This window comes from Oryctolagus cuniculus, chromosome 15 (genome assembly GCF_051225735.1).
Source record: "Oryctolagus cuniculus isolate XC-2025 breed Fujian yellow rabbit chromosome 15, ASM5122573v1, whole genome shotgun sequence".
Classification (NCBI taxonomy): Eukaryota; Metazoa; Chordata; class Mammalia; order Lagomorpha; family Leporidae; genus Oryctolagus; species Oryctolagus cuniculus.
The window spans coordinates 64124276-64151344 of NC_142881.1; the positions used below are offsets into that span (position 1 = coordinate 64124276).

Below are 27069 nucleotides of genomic sequence, written 5' to 3' on the forward strand. Positions count from 1 at the left end.
AATGAACCAGTGGATGGAAGACCTCTCTCTCTCTGCCTCTCCTTCTCTCTCTGTGTAACTCTGACTTTCAAATAAATAAAAAGTCATGAAATGCTCTAAAGTCCTGAAAAAAGCCAACACCTTCCTCCCAGTTTCCCAACCTTAGAAAAGAGCAAGAAAGTGACAGAGGCATCTGTGTCCTACCTTTATCGTGTACTTGTACGCCTGCTCAGCTTCCAGTTGCCGTCCAGCCTGAAAAAAAGTATAGCAGCCGATGATGGTGACGACATGTAAACATGCTGGGGAAAGTGCATTCCCTAAAATGGTTCTACCTAAGACAGAAGATGCTATACTCTTCCCGGGTAAAAACCTCTGAATTCAAAGGGAAAGCAGGAAAATGAAAGTGGAAGCTAAAATAAGTGTATGTGTGTGTAGATTTCTGTGTTTCAAAAAGCTTAAAAACACCTGGCCTCTCTCTCCTTTTTTTTTTTTTTTTTTTTTTTTTTTGACAGAATGGACAGTGAGAGACAGAGTTGGTTCACCCCTCAATGGCTACTGTGGCAGGCACACTGCACTGATCCGAAGCCAGGAGCCAAGTGCTTCTCCTGGTCTCCCATGCAGGTACAGGGGCCCAAGCACTTGGGCCATCCTCCACTGCACTCTCGGGTCACAGCAGAGAGCTGGACTGGAAAAGGAACAACCGGCGCCTTGACCGGGACTAAAACCTGGTGTGCCGGCGCCGCAGGCGGAGGATTAGCCTATTAGCCCTTTTTTTTTTTTTTTTTTTTGAAAGCACTGTGAATCATTAAGTCCTCTTAGAAGTGAAGCCGTTCTATTAAAAATAGTTAACACTCATATAATACTTACAAGGTAATTTATATTGTTTTCACTGACCATTTTTAAAGATTATTTATTTGAAAGGCAGAGTTAGAGAGAGACAGAGAGGGAGATCTTCCATCTGCTGGTTTACTCCCCAAAGGGCTGCAATTTGCCAGGACTGCGCTGGACAGAAGACAGGAGCTTTATATGGGTTTTCCATGTGGGTGCAGGAGACCATCTTCCACTGCTTTCTCAGTTGTGTTAGCAGGGAGCTGGATTGGAAGTGAAGCAGCCTGGAGTTGAACTGGCTCCCATATGGGATGCCAGAGTTGCAGGCGGCAGCTTAACCCATGGCACCACAATGCCAGTCCCCTGTTGCCCTTGTTTTAAGTATGTTACTTGCACTGATTCTTAATCCTCAGGATAGCATTTCCCAAATGGCTGCTGTTGTTGGCTACTAGCTGGGGTTGTTTAATTCTCCTCCACATGGCCTTCAAGCCTCGTAAAGTTTAAATTAGTCTTCTTCACAACATGATGCGTTCCCAGAATTTCAAGAGAGCAACAGCAGTAGCTGCAGGGCTTCTCAAGGCCTAGCCTCTGAAAATTCACACGATGTTTTTTCCACCATACTCTACTAAAGAAAGTCGCAAGATCAGCTAAGATTCAAAGTGGAGAAATGAAAGAGACTCCATTTCTTTTTTTTTTCTAAATATTTATTTATTTGGAAGTCAGAGTTACACACAGAGAGAAGGAGAGAGAGAGAGAGAGGAAAAGAGAGAGAGAGAGAGAGAGAGGTCTTCCATCCAATGGTTCACTCCCCAGTTAGCCACAAAGGTTGGAGCCATGTGGATCTGAAGCCAGGAGCCAGGAGCTTTTATGGGTCTCCCACGAGGGTGCAGGGGCCTAAGGACTTGGGCCATCTTCTACTGCTTTCCCAGGCCATAGCAAAGAACGGGATAAGAATTGGGGTATCCAGGACTGGAACTGGAGCCCTTATGGGATCCCAGCACTGCAGGCGGCGGCTTTACCTGCTACACCACAGCGCTGGCCCCAAGACTCCATTTCTTAGTGGAAGGGAATGTCAACATCACAATGCAAAGAGTGTGGGCTTGAAAGCATAATTAAGTGGCAGTCATTATAAAAATCTACAAGGCCTATATTAGTTTTTATATTTCTGTGTAACAAATTATCACAAGCTTAGAAGTTTAAAAATATCATATCACATAGGTCAGATGTCTGGCTTTGCTCAACTAGTTCTCTGCTTAGGGTCTTACAAGGCCAAAAACAAGGTCAAGTCTAGGCTGGCCTCTTATGTGCAGGCTCTGGAGAAGAATCTACTTCAAGCTCATTCAGGTTGCTGGTAGAATTCACTTCCTTATACTTGTTGAAGGAAGGATATACTTGTTGAATGAAGGTCCCTATCGCCTTGCTGGCTTTCAGTAGAAGCTGCTGTTAGCTTCTAGAGACCATTCACATTGTTGTCATCTTCAAACCAGTGACAGTGTGTTGACTGCTTCCTGTGCTTCAAATCCCTGATTTCCCTTTCTGTCCCCTGCCAGTGAAAACTTGTTTTTTGAAGATTATTAGCCTGATTGGGTTAGACCCAACCAGATAATCTCTATATTTTAGGGTCAACCAGTTTGATACTTTAATTTGCAAAATCCCTTCACACCAGTACCTCAATAAGTGTTTGATGATTGAATAGTCTTGGAGGAGAAAGCCATTTTTAGATCTGTGCTAGCACAAGACTTCGTAATTGAAGTTGTCATATGACTTCCTCTTTGACCATGAATTAAATACAAGCAAGATTTTAGGTTTCAAAATATATATGTGTTTTAGCCTATATCTTAATTGTATTTTTATAATTTTACTGCAATGTGATCCATATGTATTTGTCAAACCTCTCTTTGTGGTCTAATATGTGGTCAGTTTTTATGAGTACTCATTGGTGCTTAAAACAATGTCTTCTAATTGTTAAGTTCAGAGTTCCACATTGGTATTGAACTCATCAAGTTAACTGGGTTATATATCTTTACAGGTCATTTTTTTCCACTTGATCTATCAGTTTCTGAAAGAAGTATATTAAGATCTTCCATATTGATGGGGTGTATGTTTGGAGTGGGAGTTAAGACACTGTTTGGGATACCCACATCCATATCTGAGTACTTGGGTTCAAGTCCTGGCTCTGTTCCCAATTCTACCTCCCTGATAATGCAGACCATGGAGACAGAAGGTGATAACTCAAGTGGTCTAGTCCCTGCATCCCATGTGAGAGACCTGGATTGAGCTCCTGGCTCCCAGGTTCAGCCTATCTCAGCCCTGGCCATTATGGATATTTGGGGGTGAACCAGTAGATGGGAACTTGTGCCCTGTTTTCTCTGTTTTCCTCTGTTTCTTACATACATTTATAACTTCTTAAAAATTTGTTTTAAAGATTTTCTATATCAACCATTTTCTTTTTTAAAGATTTATTTATTTACTTGAAAGTCAGAGTCACACACAGAGAGAAGGAGAAGCAGAGAAAGAGAGAGGTCTTCCAACCGATGATGCCGCAACGGCTGGAGCTGCATTGATCTGAAGCCAGGAGCCAGGAGCTTCTTCTGGGTCTCCCACGCGGGTGCAGGGGCCCAAGGATTTGGGCCATCTTCTATTGCTATCTCGGGCCACAGCAGAGAGCTGGACTGGAAGAGGAGCAGCTGGGACTAGAACTGGCACCCAAATGGGATGCTGGCACTTCAGGCCAGGGCATTAACCTGCTGCGCCACAGTGCCGGCCCCAACCATTTTCATTTAAAGATGAGGAAACTAAGGCCTAGTATGTCTAAGTGCCAAGTCATAGTTCCTACAACTAGTTATAATAGAAATGAGGTAAGAATTTAAAAATTGGGCCAGCAATGTGGCACAGAAGGCTGAGCCACTACTTAGAATGCCAGCATCTGATGTTGGAGTGCCAGTTCAATTCCTGGCTACTCTGTTCCTCATCTAGCTTCCTGCTAATGCACCTGAATGCCACAAATATTTGGGTTTCTGCCACCCATGTAGGAAACCAGGATGGAGTTCCTTGCTCCTGACTTCAACCTGGCCCAGACTTGGTTGTTGCAGTCATTTGGGGAGTGAAAAAGCAGATGGAAGATCTCTTTCTCTCTCTCTCTTGCTCTGATGTTGAAGAAGGAGGAGGGGAAGGGAGAAGGGGAAGGAAGAAGAAAGAGAAGAAGAAAAGAAAAAAAAACTTTTTTAAAAAAGAACTCAAGGGGTATGGTTTAAGCTGCTGCCTGCAATGCCAGCATCTCATATGGGTACCAGTTCTTATTTCATATGCCGGCGTCTCATATGGCTACCTGGCTGTTCAACTTCTGATTCAGCTACCTGTTAATGTGCCTGGGAAAGCAGCAAAGATGGCCAAAGTCCTTGGGATCCTGCACCCACATGGGAGACCTGGATGAACCTCTTGACTCCTGGCTTTGGCCTGGCCCAGCCCTGGCTGTTGCAGCCATTTAAGGAGTGAACTAGAAGATGGAAGATGTCTCTACCTGTCTCTCTCTGTGCAACTTTGCCTTTAAAATAAATAAAAATAAATCTTTTAAAAAAGGAACTCAAATATTTCTCACATTGATATTTTTGGATGTTTATTGCAAAGAGAAAATCCAGTAATATTTGTTTTGTTAATTCCTTTTATAGCCATAACACACACACACACACACACACACACCCGACATGCATCAATTTGGCATCATACTGGCCAAGGGAAAACTGAGGGCCACTCTCATTAATCCCAATTTTATCTTAGATTTATGCATAAGTTATTTAAGTCCATCTGTGGGAGAGTTATTTTTTAGTGGTAAAGCACCTATGAGGAATTCCTACAATACCTTCCACCCACTTTCCCATCTGAATCAAGAACAAACACCTTCAGCCAGTAGTTGAAAAGAAAGAAAGTGTACAGAAAGACTAGTAAAGCATCTCTTTTGCTGATCCCTGACCTGGTTTACGTTCTTTTTTTTTTTTTTTAAAGATTTATTTTATTTATTTGGAAGAGTTACAAAGAGATGTAGACACACACACACACACACACACAGAGAGAGAGAGAGAGAGCGCTTCCATCTGCTGATTCACTCTCCAGATGGCTGCAATGGTTAGAGCTGAGTCAATCCAAAGCCAAGAGCCAGGAGCTTCTTCCGGGCCTCCCACATGGGTGCAGGGTCCCAAGGACTTGGGCCATCCTCTGCTGCTTTCCCAGGCCATAGCAGAGAGCTGGACCAGAAGTGGAGCAGTCAGGACTCCAACAGGCACCCATATGGGATGCCAGCATTGCAGGCTGGGGCTTTAACCCATTGCACCAAAGCACCAGCTCCTTCCTGGTTTACATTCTGACCCGTTATTGTTTCCATTTGTAGAATGTCCATTCTAGAGAAACACCTGGATATACGATTTTAAAGCACATTCCAAGTAGAGGTTGACCAGACTTGGCCTTTTCTTTATCATCAGTATAAAGATCAAATCTGGAGCTCATCAGACTTCCAGGCATAAATGGCCCTCCACTGTTGCTTGCTTATTTGGTCCCTCTGTTCTCTAAAAGAACATGATAAATACTCACTTTCAGCGGAAACTGTTAAAACTGTCCCTGTGTCTCATTTGTTTACAGCATAAAGTTTTTTTTCTTAATCGTTCTAACTGGATAAGGCTCAATGAATACTGTAATTGGAAATATATTTTAAATGTTTGTGATGAACTTTAAAAATACTACTGTAAATTATATCATTCCTGAATACATACAACTTTATAGGTGGCTTTAAATAAATTTTATACTTCTGTTTGCGAACATACAAACAAAAACACTCACTTTCAGGCAGACCAGAGCCAGATAAGCCCATACTTCCGCGTTGTAGTTGTTTAATGCATTGGCTTCAGAAAGAGCATCCTCGGCCTCGGTGAGCTCCTCCAGCTACACAGAAAAGGGAGCAGTTTGAGTAGGAAGTCGGAGTAGTTTCACTCAAGCCAGTTGGAGTCAGCTTAACCACTACTTCCAAGTAACACTGGTGTGTGTGACCTATACCAGTCATTTTTTATATTTTTAGTAACTCTTTCTTCAAATGAAATCGAATGCAGTGCACAGTATGTGAACAAATAAAAGCAGAACTACTCTGACTTAAAAGTCAGGCAGGGGAATCTGCAGCCCTGCATGCCAGGTTCTCGTCTCACACTCTCCTCCTTCTCTCTACTGTCAGAAGTTAAAGTCCTATTTGCTTGTCAAAATACTATTTTCTAGAAATACTCCTTTCTCATTATATCAGCAGCCCAAACGTGAGCAATCAATGCAGTATTTAGAGACTCTAGTGTGCTCTGGGCATACAGAGAACATTACTACTTCCTAAAACTGTTGTTAGCTTGCTTTGTAAAATCTTCGAAAGGCCAAATGAAGAAAGAATAGGTCTCTCTCAAAAGTAGCTTATCGTTTCTGTTTTAAAAGAAGAAAATAGGAGACAGTATTGTATCAAAATGAATTAAGCTGCTGCCCACAATACCAGCACCCTTACTGGAACACCAGTTCAAGTCCTGGCTGTTCCACTTCTGATCCAGCTCCCTGCTAATGTGCCTGGGAAAGCAATGGAGGATGGCCTGAGTGCGTAGGCCCCTGACACCCATGTGGGAGACCCAGATGGAGTTCTAGGCTCCTGGCTTTGCCTGGCCCAACCCAAGCCATGGTAGCCATTTAAGGAACTACCAGATAGAGAAGACCTCTTTCTCTGACTTTACCTCTAACTCTGTGTGTAACTCTTTTAAATAAACAAAATAAATCTTTATACAAAAAGAATTATTTATTTGAAAGGCAGAGTTACAGAGAGAGACAGAAAGAGAGAGAAAGAGAGAAAAACAGAGATCTTCCATCCATTGGTTCACTCCCTAGATGGCTACAATGAATGGAGCTGGGCTGATCTGAAGCCAGGAGTAAGGAGCTTCTTCCAGGTCTCCCACACGGGTACAGGGGCCCAAGGATTTGGGGCCATCTTCAGCTGCTTTTCCAGGTTCATTAGCAGGGAGCTGTACAAGAAGTGGAGAAGCCAGGACTCAAACCAGCGCTCATATGGGATGCCAGCGTTGCAGGTGCCAGCTTTAACTGCTGTGCCATAGTGCTAGTCCCAGAAAATAAATATTTTTAAAAATTAGTTTCTAGCCATTAAAAAAAGGATGGAAAATAGCATTTCAACTCTTCCTATACCTCGGGTCACACTTTAAAAAAAAAAAAAGATTTATTTATTCATTTGAAAGAGTTGCACAGAGAGAGAGAGAGAAAGAGAGGGGTAGGTCTTCATCCAATGGTTCACTCCCCAGTTGGCCACAAAGGTCAGAGCTGTGCAGATTTGAAGCCAGGAGCCAGGAGCTTCTTACCGGTCTCCCACGTGGTATAGGGGCCCAAGGACTTGGGCCATCTTCTGTTGCTTTCCCAGGCCACAGCAGAGAGCTGGATCAGAAGTGGAGTAGCCAGGACTCAAACTGGCACCCATATGGGATGCTGGCACTACAAGCAGCATCTTTACCCGCTATGCCACAGCGCTGGCCCCCGGCTCACACTTTAAAGGTCTCTGAGACATTGATTCATTATTCAACCAAACTACATTTGCTGAGGAATTACTCTGGGTCAGGCAGAATGCTAGATTCTGAGAATATAAAGATAAATACAATATAATCCATGCCTTCCAAGAGCTCACTGAAAGGAAGGTAAAAAAAATAAATGACAGAGGGAAATGGCTGACTACAGAACCCAGGAGGACCCAGCAACTATGGTGGGGAAAAGAGGAGCCAGCAAAAACAAACAAACAAACAAAAACAAAAACAAACAAAAAAAAAACATGCTGAGAATGAGATGTCAGAGTGGAAGGTGTAGAAATGGAAGGATGGGGGGAGGGATGGCACTGTGGCATAGCGGGTAAAGGATGCAGCCTGCAGTGCCAGCATCCCTTATGGGCACCAATTTGGGACCTGGCTGTTCCACTTCCAATCCAGCTCTCTGCTATGGCCTGGGGAAGCAGTGGAAGATGGCCCAAGTCCATGGGCCCCTGTACCCGCATGGTAGACCTGGAAGAAGCTTCTGGCTCCCTCTCTCTCTATCTCTCTTTCTCTCTCTGTGTAACTTTGACTTTCAAATAAGTAAATAAAAAATCTTTTAAAAAAAGAAAGAAATGGGCCAGCACCATGGCTCACTAGGTTAATCCTCTGCCTGCGGCGCTGGCACCCCAGGTTCTAGTCCCAGTTAGGGTGCCGGATTCTGTCCCGGTTGCTCCTCTTCCAGTCCAGCTCTCTACTGTGGCCCAGGAAGGCAGTGGAGGATGGCCCAAGCGCTTGGGCCCCTGCACCCGCATGGGAGACCAGGAGGAAGCACCTGGCTGCTGGCTTCAGATTGGCACACTGACCATAGCGACCATTTGGGGAGTGAACCAATGGAAGAAGACCTTTCTCTCTGTCTCTCTCTCCCTCTCTCTCACTGTCTAACTCTGCCTGTCAGAAAGAAAGAAAGAGAGAGAGAAAGAAAGAGAAAAAGAAAGAAAGAAAGAAATGAGAAATGGAAGAATGGAGTGTAATATTGTGGAAGTCATGGAAGGGAGAGCTTTAGGAAGGAAGTGAACAATAGGGTTAAGTGCTACAGAGACTTCTAAGAGCCCAGTGCACATTTGGAAATCTGCAAGTTTTTTTTTAAGATTTATTTTATTTACTTGAAAGTTACAGAGGGAGGGAGGGAGGGAGGGAGGGAGAGAGAGAGAGAGAGAGAAAGCAAGAAAGCAAGAAAGAGAGGTCTTCCATTCTGCTGGTTCACTCCTCAAATGATCCCAACAGCCAGAGCTGAGCTGATTTGAAGCCAGAATCCAGGAGCTTCTTTCAAGTCTTCCATGCAGGTGCAGGAGCCCAAGGACTTGGGCCATCTTCCACTGCTTTCCCGGGCCATAGTAGAGAGCTGGATCAGAAGAGGAGCAGCCAAGACTTGAATGGGTGCCTATAGGGGATGCCGGCGCTGCAGGCTAGGTATTTAACCTGCTGCACCACAGTGCTGGCCCCTGAAAGTTATTTTAATGATGTTTCAGTCAAGTGGTAGGGGATATATGACAAATTGCAATAAAGTGAAAGTTAATGGGACAGAGAAATAGAGAATTTACCAGTAAATAAATACATATATGACATGATTTCAACCTTATCAGTAAAAATGTAACTTTAGATACCTATCAACTTGGTAAATGATAATGTCCATTGTTGATGAGTAAAATAGATTCTCATACTTTCTGGCAAAATATAAATAAGTATACCTGTTTCTAGGAAACAGGTGATACCATAATTTAAATATTAAAAATAATTTTAGATTCTCTTAGGAACGTATTCTAAGGAAATAATGAGAGTTAAGTACAAAGATGATTATCCGAGGCTGGGACTGTGGTGTAGTATGTAAAGCCAATGCTTGCAGAGCTAGCATCCCATGTGGGCACCAGTTCGAGTCCTGGCTGCTCCACTTCCTATCCAGCTCTCTGCTGTGGCCTTGGAAAGCAACAGAAGATGGCCCAAGTCCTTGGGCCCCTGCACCCATGTGGGAGACCCGGAAGAAGCTCCTGGCTCTGGGCTTTGGATTGACTCAGCTCCAGCCATTGCAGCCATTTGGAGAGTGAACCAGTGGATGGAAGACCTCTCTCACTCTCTCTGACTCTGCCTCCCTATAACTCTGACTTTTAGATAAATAAATAAATCTTAAAAAAAAATCATTGTCCAAGAATGTTTATTCCAACTTCATTTAGAATAGTATAATTGTGCAAGTGAATAAAATGTTCAATAATAAGTGACTGATCAAATAAATTGTGGTAGGTACACACAGAGGTATATGCACATAATGTGACTAAAACATTGATGAGGCAAAGACTTCTTTGATACCTCAATTGTAGTGCTTGTTAGTTTTTTTGGCTTTTATTTCTATCTATGAAAATATTTTTACAATATTCAAAATAAACAGAAGCATAACTTACACTAAACAGTTGGTATAGAGGTTTGTTGTACTTTTGACAGTGCTTCCAGGTTTCTTTTTTTTTTTTTAAGATCTATTTATTTATTTGACAGGCAGAGTTACAGAGAGGTAGAGGCTGAGAGGGAGATCTCCCATCCGCTAGTTCCCTCCCCAGATGGCCACAATGGCTGGAGCTGCACCAATCTGAAGCCAGGAGCCAGGAGCTTCTTCTGGGTCTCCCACTCCCTCTCCCATCCCATTCATATAAGATTAATTTTCAATTATCTTTATATACAGAAGATCAATTTAGTATATGCTAAGTAAAGATTTCAACAGTTTGCACCCACACAGAAACACAAAGTATAAAGTACTGTTTGAGTACTAGTTTTACTGTTAATTCACATAGTATAACACATTAAATACAGAGATCCTACATGAGGAGTAAGTGCACAGTGACTCCTGTTGTTGATTTTAAAATTGACACTCTTATTTATGATGTCAGTAATCACCCGAGGCTCTTGTCATGAGCTTCCAAGGCTATGGAAGCCTCTTGAGTTCACCAACTCTGATCTTATTAGACAGGACCATAGTCAAAGTGGAAGTTCTCCCTTCAGAGAAAGGTACTTCCTTCTTTGATGGCCCGTTCTTTCCACTGGGATCTCACTCACAGAGATCTTTCATTTAGGTCATTTATTTATTTATTTATTTGCCAAGTGTCTTGGCTTTCCATGCCTGAAATACTCTCATGGGCTTTTTAGCCAGATTCGAATGCCTTGAGGGCTGATTCTGAGGCCAGAGTGCTGTTTAGGACATCTGTCATTCTATGAGTCTACTGTGTATCCTGCTTCCCATGTTGGATTGTTCTCTCCTTTTTAATTCTGTCAGTTAGTATTAGCAGACACTAGTCTTGTTTATGTGATCCCTTTGACAATCCTATCATTATGATCAATTATGAACTGAAACTGATCACTTTGACTAGTGAGATGGCATTGGTACATACCACCTTGATGGGATTAGATTGGAATCCTCTGGCACGTTTCTAACTCTACCATTGGGGTAAGTCCAATTGAGCATGTGTCGAAGGTTTTTGTGAGATTTTTAAAGGATGTTTTATTTTTCTAGTAAAGATTGACTTTCAGTTCTTTGAACAACTTTGAAGAGCAACCTTTAATTAGAGCATAATGTCCTGGTTGTCATCCCACAATCACTGCAAACCCTCAGGGTGCACAGGGAAACAAGGAATCAAGGTCACCTGTATGCACAACCTAGTCTCAAGCCTTTATTTTCTTACCCGGTAACAGGCGATTCCCAGTCCTAGCCAGGTAAGGCACGAAGGTGATCTTTTACAGACTTGCATGTAGGTTTTCTTAGCCTTTTCATACTGTAAAAAGAAAGCAGCACTAAACTACTACTCTTCTGGAAGCCTCAAACACTAGGATTTAAAAAGTGAGGATAATAATGATGGGATCTCTGATAGCTGCACTCCAGAACCATCCAAGTTCTTTTTAAAGATGTATTGATTTATTTATTGAAAAGGCAGAATGACAGTGGTTGAGAGAAAAGGGACACACATACACACAAACACACACATATACAGAGAGAAGGAGAGAGGGAGAGAAAGGGAGAGAGGGAGAGGGAGAGAAAGAGAGAAAGAAATCTTCCATCTTCACTCCTCAAATGGCCACAATAGCCAGGGCTGGGCTAGGCCAAAGCCAGGAGCCAGGAAGTACATCCTGGTATACCATGTGGGTGGCAGGGGTTCAAGGACTTGTGCCATCTTCCCAGTGCTCACCCAGGTGCATTATTATCAGGGAGCTGGATAGGAAGTGGAGCATCTAGGACTCAAATGGGTGCTCTAATATGTGATACTGGTGTCACAAGCAGCAGCTTAGCCTGCTAGGCCACAACAACCGGCTCTCAGAACAATCTAAGTTGAATGAGTCTTTGGATTATATTTTTACATCTAATTTAGGGGAGCTGTCACCAGAAGATTGAAGAGAGGAGATGGACAGATCAAATAGTTGAAGCAAGGAGTTAGCATATTGCAAGTTCTGGGCAACCACAATGATTATCTGAATGCCACCTAGACTTTACAGAGCACGCTATTCTGCTTAAAAGTGACATCCTGTGGTAGAATGACAGACACTGAATCTCTGGACTAAGAGGCACACTTAAGATAGCTTCATCATCCTGCTAGTCTCCTTGTTGTAGAAGTTGTAGAAGTTCAGTCTTAGAGGTTCTCAGCAGTACAGAATACACATAGAAAAATTCAAAAAACAAATATTAAAAGAAGTAACCCTCACAGGATTAATTATTGTATTATATCCAGTGTGAACCATGGATCTATAGCACACCTCATTAAATAGCCCAAGAACTGCTTGCCTATTTGACTGCCTAACTTAGAAGCACTGTGAAGATGTGGCTTTCAATGAACATCAGAAAGAAATTTTTCCCTTATTTACTTTACTGCAGTGGTATAGTAATTTTCCTCAAGCCTGTGTAAGCCTTTCCATCAACACATTATAAGCCATTGTACAAGTTGATATCACTGTTTATATATCAAAAAGAAAGAGAACTGGGGGTTTGGGGATGAAGGGATAAAATGAAATCAGACCAGAAGCAGGGAGTCAAAAGTCCTTTTGGAGAATGCTGAGAATTTTTACAGTTGGATGAGTCTACGATGGCTTATTCTACTACCGTTTTACTTTGAAAATTTTCCATAATAGAAAGTTTTTTTTCCCTAAAAGCTTTGAGGTTGTCCTAAAATATGGAAGGGATTACTAAAGAGTCAGGTCAAGGTTCCCTCTGGAATGGAGTTAGCTAGATTCAACATAACCCTTTGTGTTGAGGAAGTTTGGAGGAGTCCTTTTGAGGCCAATGACACTTTCTGCTAAGTCAAGCTAAGGATTGTTTCTACTATTGCAAATTAGATTTTAGCCAAAATAGCATTTGCTGAGTTCTTAACTTTTTAGAGTATAATGGATAAAACCACAGACTTTGGTTTTTTACATCCTGGTTTTGAATCCTGCGTCCAGTAATTACTAGTTATCTGATATTAGGCAAGTCAGTTTACCTTTGGATATAAAAGTATCAATATCATACAGCTCCTTTTAGTCCGCACAGATGGATATTAATACTGGAATGACAGGCCCGACCACGGCCTGGTTTACACTCCCCCCACCACCACCTCTACCCCTCACCTCTTTCTCCTCCAGATAGATGAGCCCCAGTCGCAGGAAGATGAAGTGCATCTCGGAAGCATCCACGACAAAGCTAATGGTTCGCTCATAGCAGGCTTTGGCTTCAGCATGATTCCCACTCAGAAAATAGAGATGGCCCTTCAAGCCCCAGACATTAGGGTTCTGAGAAAACGAAAAACAAGCAGTACATAGGATGAGGTGGTATTTAAAAGCACATTAAGAACCTTTGGTTAGCACTTTAAAGTTACTAAGTTTGGATTTTTGTTTGTTTGTTTCTAATTGCACTCAGGACAAGTCCCATTAATTGCACTGGGAGGCAATTCTGTAGATCTGTCTGCTCATTTACTTTCTTAAACTCTTCAAAGCCATTTTGTCTTTGGGGTAAATATTAAGAAAAACAGTCAAGCCTCACCATGATAGTGTTCCCAGTGAGAAAACAGAAGCTAAAAACCTGAAATAGCAGGTAAACAGTTATCTTCCTCTCTTTCTCTGCCCTTTGCAAAAGTCATTACTTAAGAAAAAAAAATGGAAAGGTACAGATAGATGAGTTTACTGATAGGTGAAGAGCTCCACATCTCGGGTCACAAAATTCCATCTGTGATATAATCATCACTACCTTCAATACAGCCTGCTCATCCTTCTTCAGACTCATGAGGCTATAGCAAAAGTCTTTACCAGGTAGTCCATCTGGGCTGCTAGTTGAAGATATTCCTCTGTCTTGGCAAAGTCCTTCTTGAGAAGGTGTGTCTGGGCCAGCACCAAGTAGTACTCACAGCTGGGGCCTCCTTGTGGACATAACACCTCATGTGCAAGAGCTCTGTGCATATACTGCAAGGAAAATCAGATTATAGGAAACAACGTAAACGGCTGCATTGTGTCAACCCCATGGCTTTTGTGGTTGAAGGATTCTGTCTCTAATAAAACAAAAGGAAAATGTTATAGAATGATCAAGCCCAACTTCAAGGGGTTAAATGTAAATAATAAACATCTTGCACTCCCTGATTCCATTACCAGCTCTTCACTTGGTCACCAAATGGAGACATTTCCAGGTGAATACACTGCAATATCACACAACTCTGGTCTTGCTGGCCATCTTCCCAGGTGAGGATTCCACTGCATTTATTATGCAGCAGACGAGGCATTCATTAACCACCCCATTTACACATGAGGTAACATTCTCAGGCAAACTTCACATTGTAAGGAGATTTACAGTAAGGCAAATCTTCCTTTCTAAAATTTCAGACAGGGATTTTGGAAATACAGATGTATGTTTCTTTTTTTGTTTTTCAGATTTATTTATTTGAAAGGCAGAGTTACAGAGAGGCAGAGGCAGAGAAACAGAGGTCATCCATCCGCTGGTTCACTCTCCAAGTGGCTGCAATGGCTGGAGGTGTGCTGATCTGAAGCCAGGAGCCAGGAGCTTCTTCCGGGTCTTCCACAAGGTGTAGAAACTCAAAGACTTGGGCCGTCTTCCACTGCTTTCCTAGGCCATAGCAGACAGCTGGATTGGAAGTGGAGCAGCCAGGACCTGAACCGGTGCCCATATGGGATTCTGGCTGCAGGCAGTAGCTTTACTTGCTACGCCACAGTATAATACCCAGATGTATGTTTCTGAAGCACCTCCAAATACGTGCTATACTTCACACTATCCTTTTTTTTTTTTTAATTCTTCAAAGGACCTACATTATTTGACAAAGTCATTCATAATTGGTAGGCAGAGGGGAAACCCTTCTTATCTTCTTATCATGTCCGCATCTCAGCCTATAATGTTGAAACTTACACTAATACTAGGGGGATGGAAACATTGGGAGAAGTGATGACAGCTCTTCCCTCTGCCTTCTGGCTCACTTACCCAGAAGGATAATGACTTATAATTGGGGAGGGTTAATGTGTTAGAGGCTCCTGATTAATGGGGCCCAATCCCACCTAGTTCATAATCCTTGCCCTTTCTTGAGCTTGCCTGCCCTCAAGTGGAGCATGTGTCTGCAGGATCAGGGCCAATTCTCTTGGCTCGTGAATCTTGCTCCCTCTCCTACTGTGTGCTCATGGATATACTTCTTGTTTTCCATCTGGTGGGTTGACCTTGTAGGATGCTCTTCTCTGAGAGGAGACAGTTCTCCAGCTGTTCCACTTGTGACTGAATAGGTAAGTCTAAAATGGGACCAGACTCTCCAGTCTAGTTTTACCAATAAAAATAACAATATATAAAAATATATTTTTATATAAATAACAATATATAATATATATTATATATTATATGTTTTTATATATAACAATATTTTTATCCCTCCAGCTCCATATAGCACTGTGTATGTTTCTAACTGGTTCAGAACCTGGAAGGGAAGGAGGGTATAATCACACCCTTGGGAACCCCTAAAACTCTTATGAGTTCCCATAATAAAGTGACACCAGGAAACGTATGACCTAAGAGTCTGGTTTTCCTCTGCTGAAATCTAAAGGGAGCAGACTCACAGTGAGGTCCTCTGATGCCATCTGCATAAAGTGGTTCATATTTGGATCTTCTTACCACTGGCTTAGGATGCACTCTCAAAAGCATATTTGATTCCTGCTTCACACATATTTCAGCTCTCAAAAATACCAGCATGGACAGAATAAGTTGTTCTCTAAATCTTTCCATTTACTTTCCCGTTTCCAAGTATTCTGCACTTGATTTTAGCCAAAAGGCCAAGAAGCGATTCCAAGTATTCTGACCTGCACAGCATTGACTTTCATCAAGAAGCGAATGGTCTCCATGAAGATGGTGGTGGGAGTTTGGGAAACACCGAAGTAAGGGCTGGGATGCAGAAAGGCCGATGAGTCTTGACCTTTTGATGCTTCTGAAAATATTATATTTGAAGGACAGAACGTTAGTTGTAAAGAAAAATATCAAAGGCTCAGACACACTAATGTACCAGGGAGAGTTTTCTGATCTAATACATGAGAGAGATCATGATCTGGAGAGCATTAGGCTATCTCTAACAACAATCCCCCAAAAGGAGAACTCAAACACTGGCAAGGGAAATCTACCGGTGGTTCAAAATCAAAGTTACAACCAAATGAAAGGGTTTTTAAAAGTATTCACATCTCTCTGAATATGAAACATAATTTAGAGATATTCTGAAGACAAAGGATCATTAGAAAAGTCTTGGATGTAGTTGGCTGCTGCTCTGAACTAAATAAAAAAATCCTTGCTTATTCAAAGAACTACATCACTGAGCTTGGGTTTCAAGTGATCAGCACAATGTGAAGAAATATAGGCAATAGGACAGATTAACTTCAAACGAGTTTGGATTGCCATTTTTATTAGAGTTTTCATCACTGTATAATCTGTTTATGCTCTTCTTTCAAGAAGAAATCTTTACTCCTAGGTACCTTTTTTTTCTGATATCTCTTTAAGAAATGTGTTGGATGTTTTTAGGACCACTGTTGGATCCTGAGGTTGTGCACCCAAAATGGGTTCTTGTGATTCAGATTGTAGTTTGGAGGATTCTTCAAGAAATTCATCGAGAATAGATAATGCAGGTCCTGGAGCTAAATAGATTAAATTATAAGTTAGAACTCTACACTGGGTAGTAAAAGGTTATTACAGAATATAAAATTTGCAAAGCATGAGAAACATATTTCTTAAATATTGCATGAAGGATGCAATTATTTGGTTGACTTTATATTTATGAATAACTTAAAGAACACAAACTTCTGTTGTGGCCTCCCTGTCCCAGTACTGCCAGCTCAAGTCATGATAATGTCCAACAGATCCCTATTACAAAAGTTACTTCCTAAAATCAGAATCTCAAGAATCTAGATAATAAGATTCATACATTCTCAAAAAGACAAATACCACATATCTTCCCTGGTCTGTGCTAACAAAGTACAAAAACAATATAATGTATGGGTGAAACTGACATTTTGAGGATTATTGTTAATAGCCTATGTCTCTACTGTTGAGGAACAGTTTTTTTTTTTTCTTCTGACTGTTTGTTGAATTGTTTACTTGGTGGAGGGCTAATCTTATGATTATAAAATAAACTGAAAGTCTGTCATTGTAAAAATTAAGAGAATAAGAAAGGGAGGAAAGAGAATGGGAACATGGGTAGGAGGGAGGGTAAGATGGGAAGTATCATTATACTCCTAAATCTGCATATATGAAATACACAAAATTTGGTCACCTAATATAAATTTTAAAAAAGATTCATATATTTTTTAAAAGATTTATTTTATTTATTTGAAAGGCAGAGTTGCAGAGAGATTTTTCCATGTGCTGGTTTACTTATCAAATGGTCACAACAGCCAGGGTTGGGACAGATTGGAGCCAGGAGCTTCATCTGGGTCTTCCACGGGGGTGCATGGGCACAAGCACTTGGGACATCTGCTGCTTTCCCAGGTGCATTATCAGGGAGTTGGATTGTAAGTAGAACAGCTGGGACTCAAACAAGCACCAATAAAGGATGCCGGCAATGCAAATGACAGCTTTACCCACTACATAACAGTGCCAGTCCCAAGATTCATATATTTTTGGATATCATTAAAGCCACTAAAGGACAGGGACTCTATTCACCTTATCTCTATGGTCAAATAATAGTGATAATCACATAAATAGCTATATTTGAACATGTCTACATGTTTTGTGCTAAAGACTTTAATGTATAATCTCACTTATTTTTCAGAACATCACATTATTTTTATTACTCTCCTTAAAAAAAGGGAGTTGTAGTAGTTTAAGCTGCCACTTGGTACATCTGCATCCCATATTGGAGTGCCTGGGGTTGAGTACCACCTCCACTTTCCATCCAGCACACTCTGGGAGGTAACAGGTGATGGCTCAACTACTCAGATCCCTGTCACCCACAAAGGAGACCCAGACAGAGTTTCTGCTCCTGGCTTTTCCCTGGTCCAGCACTGGCTATTTGCAGGCATTTGGAGAGTGAACCAGAAGATGGAAAAAAGCTCTTCTCTCTTTCTCTTGCCCTCTCTCCCTTTCAAATAAGTAAAAATAGACTTTTTAAAAAGGGAGTTAAAGGAAAGGTGAATAATCTGCTAAAGCTCTCAAACATGCCATGCTGCCTCTGAAACAGATGCTTGATAAAGCTACAAAGCAATGCTGGAAATGCTCTCCAGATCAGCAGAGGTCACGCTCAACTAGAGCAAAATATTAAAGGCTTTGGTAAATTGGTAGAAAATGGACAGGTAGCGGGAGAGAGGCATTCAGGATTGACAGCATGCATACTATTGGCAAAACCTTGGAAATAGGGGGCCAGTGCTGTGGCGTAGTGGGTACAGCTGCCACCTAGCAGTGTTGGCATAACATATGGACACCGATTCGAGTCCGGCTGCTCCACTTCCAATCTAGTGCTCTGCTGTGGCCTGAGAAAGCAGCAGAAAATGGCCCAGGTCCTTGGGCCCCTGCGCCCATGTGGGAAACCTGGAAGAAGCTTCTGGTTCCTGGCTTCAGATTGGTGCAGCTCCAGCCATTGCAGCCCAATTGGGGAGTGAACCAGCAGATGGAAGACCTCTCTCTCTCTCTCTTTCTCTCTCCCTCTCCTTCTCTCTCTGTGTAACTCTTTCAAATAACTAAGTAAATCTTTAAAAAAAAAACATGGAAATAGTGAGCTAATTATTCTCATGAGTACTGAGGACTGCATAGAGAAAATTCAGGTAAAGATAGGCTGGGGCTAGACTATAGTGACATTTGAATGCTAAGATTCTTCTCCTGTAGGCAACAGGAGAAAGGCAGTACCTTGAGAGTTTTGAGCAGAAAAATCATGGATGAAAGTAATATTTTATGAAGGCACTTTAGCAGTACTATGTAGCAAAGAGGAAAAATTGTGACTAGAACATAAAGGTCTGCTGTTGCTACAATGATCTGAATACTTGGTAATGGACTTCTTTTTATCATTTTTGAGAGAGAGAGAGAGAGAGAGAGAGAGAGAGAGAGAGAGAGAGAGAAACTAGCCCCCACCTATTGGTGTTGCTGGCACTGGGCTGAGGCTGGAGTCAGGAACCAGGGGTGAAATTCATGTCGTTAATTGGGGTGGTAGAAACTCAACTGAGCCATTACCACTGACTCCCAGGTTCTACCTTGATGTGTGAGGCTGAATTCAGGTACTAGAGCAGGGAACACTCAATCTGGGATGCAGGCATCTTAAACACTAGGCTAAATGCGCATTCCAGTAGTAGAATTCTAGAGAAAAGATGTACAGTTCATTTTGAAAGAGAACTAACTGGTCTTGGACATTAACCTGAATTAGGGATGGGGGAAAAGTTCAAGAAAGAAAAAGGTAGCAAGGATGACTTTGAGATTATAAACTTGATGCCTGATATAATGATGGACGGTCAATTTGGGATACGAGGAGTTAAATTTACTATTACAAAAATCCAATTACTGGATTTTAAAGGGGTATCAGGGGAATATAGAAATATGAGAGTTAACAGCAATGAAACAGAAACTGTGACGATCAATGAGCTCTTAGAAGGTTAGACTGCATTATTAGAAAATGTTTGTATCTAATGAGTGTGACCAGAATGAGAAAACAGCAAAGGAAACAAAAGCTGCTTAAGATGTAGGAGGCACTCTAATATGGATTTCAGGAAGGAGACAGTGGAATACTATAGACTGACCAGTGAACAACAACTGATGACCATTAACAGAAAGAATCAATATTAACCTTTTCTGAGGTATAATTTACATTTAATAAAGTGTTCCCTTTTAAGTACACAGTTCAATGCATTTTTAAAAAAGATTTGTTTATTTGAAAAGCAGAGCTACAGAGAGAGAGAAGGGGAGACACAGAAAGATCTTCCTTCCACTGGTTCACTTCCCAAATGGCCACAATGACCAGGGCTGGGCCAGGCTGAAGCCAGGAGCCAGGAGCTTCTTCTGGGTCTCCCATGTGGTACAAGGGCCCAAGCACTTGGGCCATCTTCTGCTGCTTTCCCAGGTGCATTAGCATGGATGAGAAGTGGAATAGCCAGGACATGAACTGGTGCCCATATGGGATGCTGGCATTGCAGGCGGCAACTTTACCCACTACACCACAACCCTGGCCCCCATAAATAACATTTATTTATTTATTTGTTTATTTATTAATTTATTTATTTGACAGGCAGAGTGGACAGTGAGAGAGACAGAGAGAAAGGTCTTCCTTTTGCCGTTGGTTCACCCTCCAATGGCTGCCGCAGCCGGCGCACTGCGCTGCCAATGGCAGGAGCCAGGTGCTTTTCCTGGTCTCCCATGGGGTGCAGGGCCCAAGCACCTGGGCCATCCTCCACTGCACTCCCTGGCCACAGCAGAGAGTTGGCCTGGAAGAGGGGCAACCAGGACAGAATCTGGCGCCCCAACCGGAACTAGAACCCGGTGTGCCGGCGCCGCTAGGTGGAGGATTAGCCTAGTGAGCCGCGGCGCCGGCCAATAACATTTGATATTAACTTTTTGTACTAAGAACAATGACTTTAATATTAATCCAGTTTGTTTGCCTTTATGAATTGTTTTCCTTTTATTGTCAAGTAGTATTTTATTGTGTAGGTTTTTTAAAAATGTTCACCCACTGAAGCGTAATTAATTTGTTTCCACTTTCTTTTTGAAATTACAAATTAGGCTGCTATGAATATTTGTGTACAAGTTTTTGTGTGGACAAAAGTTTTATTTCTCTAGGATAAATGTTCAAGATTGTGATTGTGAGGTAGTTTGGTAAATGTACATTCAGCTTTACAAAAAATGTATAAACCATCTTCCAGAGTGGGTGTACCATTTTCAATTCCTAGCTCTGGCTCCTGACTCCAGCTTTCTGCTACTGCAGATCCTAAGAGGCAGTACTGATGGCTTAAATAATTGGGTTCTGGCCAGCCATGTGGGAAATCTGGGGGCCGGCACTGTGGCAAAGTGGGTAAAGCTGCTGCCTGCAGTGCCAGCATCCCATATGGGCGCCAGTTCGAGTCCCGGTTGCTCCACTTCCGATCCTGCTCTTGGCTATGGCCTGGGAAAGCAGTGAAAGATGGCCCAAGTGCTTGGGCCCCTGCATCTTTGTGGGAGACCTGGAGGAGGCTCCGGGCTTCAGATCGGCATAGCTCTGGCCGTTGTGATCATCACAGGAGTGAACCAGTGAATGGAAGACCTCTCTCTCTCTCTGCCGCTGCCTGTCTGTAACTCTGCCTTTCAAATAAAGGATAAATTAAAAAAAAAAAAAAAAGAAAACATGGATAATAAAGCAAGCTTTCCTTAGCTGCTTTACATACTAACAGCCCGTAATAGTCATTTGCCTGCCTGTTGCATAGTACATTGCTACACCCTAATAGTCTTTGCAGATTCTCCAGTAAAACCAGACAGAACCAGTTGCCCCCAAAATTGTGACTGGAGTCTGCACAAAGCAATTCAGAAAGACCAGAGTCTTTTCTTTGTTAGTGTTAAATGACAGATCTCTTTCAGCAGCCATCTTTGAACATGCCCTGCGTTTTTGCAAAAGCATATGCATGTGACTTTCCCTAGCTCTTCTGGACCTATTATGTGCAGTTAGTTAGTTTCACCCTGTTATGCCTCATCTACCCCAGCTCCATAAATTCCCCAAACCCCTTCTGAACAAGGAGATGGATTTGTGTTTTGTTATGCTCTCCACTCCCTCATCTCTGTACAGGCCTTTAATAAAGCTTCTCTTTCAAGGAAGATGCAGCACCTGGTAATTTTCTAAGGGTCATGGTCAGGTGGGGGGAGTCTACTCTGGGATGGCTAAGAGGCACCAAAACATAGACAGAAGTAGGTCCTAGCTGTCCACAGCACAGTGGGGCAACTATAGTTCACATGTATACAGCATGTATTACATACTATATAAAAAGTTGGAAGACAGGTGATGGTAGCCTCCAAACATAAAGAAAAGATAATGAAATGGAAATGCTAACTGCCTGATTTTATCAGTTAACATTATATACATGTATTAAAATATTGCTCTGTATCCCATAAAAATTTACAAATATTACATTACATTTTTTAAAATATGCATACAAAAGATTAATGCACACATGCAAAAAATACACATTTAATACATTAGAATGACTGATTTCCTAATGTGGAGGAAGAGTATAGCAATGAAGAATGTACAGGGGCTGGCAATTCGCCACCTGAGATGCCAGCATCCTATATGGTCTCCAGTTGGAGTACCAGTTGCGTCACTTCTGATTCAGCTCCCTGCTATGGCCTAGGGAAGCAGTAGAAGATGGCCCAACTCCTTGGGCCCCTGCACCCATATGGGAGATCCGGAAGAGGATCTTGGCTTCTGACTTCGGATCGGCGAAGCTCCGGCTGTTGAGGCCAACTGGGGAGTAACCCATCGGATGGAAGACCTCCCTCCCCCTCCTCCTCCTCCCCCTTCCCTCTCCCTCTCTCTCCCTCTCCCTCTCTCTCTCTGCTTCTCCTCTCTCTGTGTAACTCTTTCAAATAAATCTTTAAAAAAATATTTAGAAGGAGCCTCTCTTGTTATCCTGAAATAACTCAAAACCCCACATACTCATTCATTTAACACTGAGTGCTTTTGCTATGTGCCAGAACTTATTCATAGGGCCAGTAATTTTCCCAATAGCCACTCATCATCACCATACTCTGACCTTACCTGCTGGGGCTTCTGTCTTGAATGCTGTCGCAGAAGAACCATTTGTGGCTCCCCAAGGAATTAAAATGGATTCTATTTTCCTTGCTTCTTCAACATACTCTACAGCACCAGTGCTCTTTTGCTTTGATACTTGTGTCTGAACCATTCGTGCCTGAAGCTGTTTGGAGGCCTCATGAAATGCCATTTCCATTCGAATATCATTATTTTGAATTTCATAGTACAAACCTAAGTAAAGAATGTTGACGTTTATATGACAAATTTTCCACGATCATATGATAAAGAATTGTTCATTTCACTTATTTTTCCTATGTCTTTACTAAAATTTAAGAATTACAGGGGCCAGTGCTGTGGCACAGGTTAAGCCACTATCTGCAGTGCTGGCACCCCATATGGGCACCAGTTCAAGTCCTGGTTACTCCACTCTGATTCAACTCCCTACTGATGTGCCTGGGAAAGCAGTGGAAGATGGCCTGTATGCTTGGGCCCTTGACACACATGTGGGAGACCCAGATGGAGCTCCTGGATCCTGGCTTTGGCCTGGCCCAGTTCTGACTGTTGCAGCCATTTGGGTAGTGAACAAGCAGATAGAAAACAGGTATCTGTCTCTCTGCCTCTCTGTCTGTCTCTGTCTGTCTGTCTCTGTCTGTCTCTCTCTCTCTCTCTCCCTGCAACTCTGAGTTTCAAATAAATAAATCTTAAAAAGAATTATTGAAGAATAGTCAGGAAAAGAGATCATCTTAAATTGGAAAAACATACAGTCAGATCACAGGAAAATATTATACCAAGCAAAGTCCAGGCAACAACACTGGTGGGTTCCAAGCAAGTGGCATCCTCAAAAAAAATTTCTGCTTGCTCGTAGTTCTCCATCATGACAGCCAGGACACCACACAGCAACAGGCTGAGAAGAGACCACTAATACGATTAACAACACGGTCCCATGCCACACTGTGAGACCAAGACAATTGTATATAGAAGCTCATCTGCTCCTCCCACCTATACCTGTGGATATGACTTTCGTTGAGTGATAGGGCTTTCCGAAAACACTCTTGTGCTTTAATATTGTCTTCAGTTAGCAGGCAGAAGGCACCGTAGTCTATCCAGTGATCTAGGTTCTGGGGCTCACGGACCAACCTCTAGGCACACATAGCATCAAGACAGCCATGGTTATTGTGACATTGTATCCTATTTTTAAATTCATATAATATTAACACAGTGAGAACTCCACAAATACTGTAAGTCCAATGAAAATAGAAGCCATGATTTATTTTGTTTCCCACTGAATCCCAAATGCTTAGCGCAATCACTACTCTTGCTTTTAGGAGGGCAGCAAAGAAAATCTTTTGAAATAACTTGAAAATTGAATCCTCAAGCCATTTCTTCCTGCTGTATGTCACCTCAAACTAATCTAATACCTCAGGGGCCTAAAGATTCACTTTATTTTATGTCAACCACACACAGTCATTTCTTTGATACTTCTGAGATGGCAAGTAAAATTTATCTACAAATCTAAAAAAAAAACCCACCCCAAGATGAGTGAAAACTGTAAATATTCCTTAAAGAAATGAAAGAAGACATAAATAAATGGAAAGAGATTCCACATTCATGGATTGGAAGATTTAGGATTTATCTGTTGTCAAGATGTCAACACTATGCAAAACAATCTACAGATACAAAATAGTCCATATCAAAATACTTAAAAAGTTGGACATATAATTGCCATATGTCACAGAAAATTATTCTTATATACATACTAAAAATAATTCAAAACTACCTAAAAGATGCTTATACACAAGTGTTACTGAGTTTTGAGAGTTTTTAATATTCTAAATATAAATCCTTTGTCAGGTACAAGTTTTGGAAAAATTTTCTCCGGATCTGTACTTTTTCTTTTCCTTCTCATGTCTTTCGCAGAGCAAGAGTGTTTAATTTTGATGAAGTTCCATCTATCACATTGATATGTAATTGATCATATTTTAATGTCACATCTAAGAAATCTTTGCCTAACTCCAGGTCAAGATTTCCTCCTGGGGCCAGTGCCGTGGCACAGTAGGTTAATCCTCTGCCTGCAGCACCAACATCCCTTGTGGGCCCTGGTTCTAGTCCTCGCTGCTCCTCTTCCAGTCCAGCTCTCTGCTATGGCCTGGGAAAGCAGTGGAGGATGGCCCGGCCACTGTACCTGCTTGGGAGGCTGGGAGGAGGCACCTGGCTCCTGGCTTCAGATCAGCTCAGCTCTGGCCATTGTAGCTATTTAGGGAGTAAACAACAGAGAGAAGACCTCTCTCTCTGTCTCTTCCTCTCACTGTCTGTAATTCTACCTCTCAAATAAATAAATAAAATCTTCTAAAATCTTCTTTTAAAAAAAAAGATTTCCTGCTACGTCTCTTCTAAAAGTTTAATAGTCTTAGGTTTTACATTTTCATCTGTAATCCATTTGGAGCTGATTTTTGTAAAATGTTCACAGCTTAAATTGAGGCTTATTTTTTAAAATATATGGATTATCAATTATTCTAACACCATGCCTTTTCCGTTGCCTATTATACCTTTGTCAAAAATCAAATAATTGGGGCTGACACTGTGGTGCAGCGGGTTAACACCCTGGCCTGAAGCGCCGGCATACTATATGGGTGCTGGTTTGAGACCTGGCTGTTCTACTTCCTGTCTAGCTCTCTGCTGTGACCTGGGAAAGTAGTAGAAGATGGACCAAGTCCTTGGGCCCCTGCACCCTCATGGGAAGACCTGGAGGAAGCACCTGGCTCCTGGCTTCAGATCAGCCAATTGGGGAGTGAACTAGCGGATGGAAGACCTCTGTCTCTGTCTCTGTCTCTGTCTCTCTCTCTCTCTCTCTCTGCCTCTCCTCTCTCCGTGTAACTCTGACTTTCAACCAAATCGTTTTTGTGGGCATATTTTTGACTGTTTTATTGATCCACTGTCTACCCTTTTACCAATCAAATTTTATTTTAAATAATCAAAAACTATCTGTGGCTATATTTGACAAATAATAGTAACAACAATCACTGAGAAGATGTTTAGTCACCTCTTCATAATATACTGCTGCCATTTCAAAGTTCTCATTGACTTCTGCTTCAAATGCAAAGAGTCGAAGCTGTTCGCTGCTAGTGGGAATGGTTGAAATAGCTCCTTGGACATCATCTGGCATGGTCTTGAAAATATCAAGATGTTAAGCAGACAAAATGAAGGAATTATAAGTAAATACTAAAAATAAACCAGATTTGACAGAGTTTCATTTACCCTAGCAGTTATGATGCCTGCATCCCATATCTGAACACCTGGGTTCAATTTCCAAATACTCTAGCTCCTGACTCCAACCTCCTGCCAATCCAGACGCTGGGAGGCAGCAGTGAAGGCTCAAGAAATTGGATTCCTGCTACGCATGTGGGAGACCTAGACTGTAGTCCTGTTTAAGCAATGGATGGAAGCTCTGTGTATATATGTCTGTCTCTGTCTCTTTTTCTCTCTCTCAGTTTCTCAAATAAACAAATACATATTTAAAAAAAAATCCAGAGGAGAGGGATTGGCATGGCACAGCAGGTTAATCTGTGACACCAGCATCCCATATCAGAGTGCCCATTCAAGTTATAGCTACTCTACTCCCTGCTTCCTGCTAATGTGCCTGGGAAGGCATGGAAGATGGCCCAAGTACTTGGGCCCCTGGCACCAATGTGGGAAACCAGGACTGAGTTCCTGGCTCCTAGCGTCAGTTTGGTCCAAATCTGGCTATTACAGATGCCTGCAAAGTAAATCAGCAGAGGGAAAATCTTTGTCTCTCCCTCTCTGTTATGCTGACTTTTAAATAAATAAATAATAAGTAAATCTTTTTTAAAAAGTCAAGAGGTGAGATTCAGTCATGACATTTAAAATGACTGAGTTTCCTTCAGTCTTGGCAATACAGTAAAGGAATAAGAGTGAACCAAGAGAGGAATTATCAAGGGTGAAATAGCTGAGCTATCTGAATACTAATAGTGTGAGCTCATGAAAGTGAGTAAAAATTGTTTAGGGCAGAAATAATTCTCCTCAGGGAAATTAGAGTTCCTGTGCAGATTGCCTCTGACCTCAAACAGCTTCCTTTACTTTCTCTAGTGCACAGGGCAAGCATCATCATTTATGAGTTGCCATGACATAAAAAAGATTGACTAGCATTATGTAGGGTCTTTAAACACGCAGCAAACTGGAGACTACAAAAGTTTGGAAGCTTCTGTAGGATAGATTCATTAGTAAGATAGATTCAACAAAGCATAACACAAAGAAAATATATTCTTTTTCCAGATATATCATATCTATCTAGACTTGGAGAGCAAGTCTGGGTTAGAAACATGGCAAAGGGGGGCCAGTGCTGTGGCATAGCAGGTAAAGCCACCATCTGCAGTGCCAGCATCACATATGGGCACTGGTTTGATTTCTGGCTGCTCTACTTCTCATCCAGTTCTCTGCTATGGCCTGAAAAAGCAGTAGAAGATGGCCCAAGTGCTTGGGTCCCTGCACCT

General features: G+C 41.9%; 1 protein-coding gene across 8 annotated transcripts in view; it reads right to left on the minus strand.

The window, feature by feature from the left end:
- The window catches only part of CFAP70 (cilia and flagella associated protein 70), a 91300-nt gene that overhangs the window by 2020 nt on the left and 62211 nt on the right, over window positions 1-27069 (minus strand). For 5 of the 8 annotated variants that reach the window (XM_008269962.5, XM_089313454.1, XM_089313455.1 and 2 more), the window contains 11 exons: window positions 25602-25727; window positions 23567-23700; window positions 23350-23465; window positions 22568-22792; window positions 16347-16505; window positions 15687-15811; window positions 13650-13802; window positions 12975-13136; window positions 11066-11155; window positions 5638-5739; window positions 184-231 (listed from right to left, as the gene is read on the minus strand). In XM_008269962.5, coding sequence (XP_008268184.4) covers window positions 184-231; window positions 5638-5739; window positions 11066-11155; window positions 12975-13136; window positions 13650-13802; window positions 15687-15811; window positions 16347-16505; window positions 22568-22792; window positions 23350-23465; window positions 23567-23700; window positions 25602-25727 — 1440 coding nt within the window. The remainder of the gene's footprint in view (window positions 1-183; window positions 232-5637; window positions 5740-11065; window positions 11156-12974; window positions 13137-13649; window positions 13803-15686; window positions 15812-16346; window positions 16506-22567; window positions 22793-23349; window positions 23466-23566; window positions 23701-25601; window positions 25728-27069) is intronic. The other 3 variants (XM_089313453.1, XM_089313452.1, XM_070057823.2) reach the window with 3 other exon arrangements.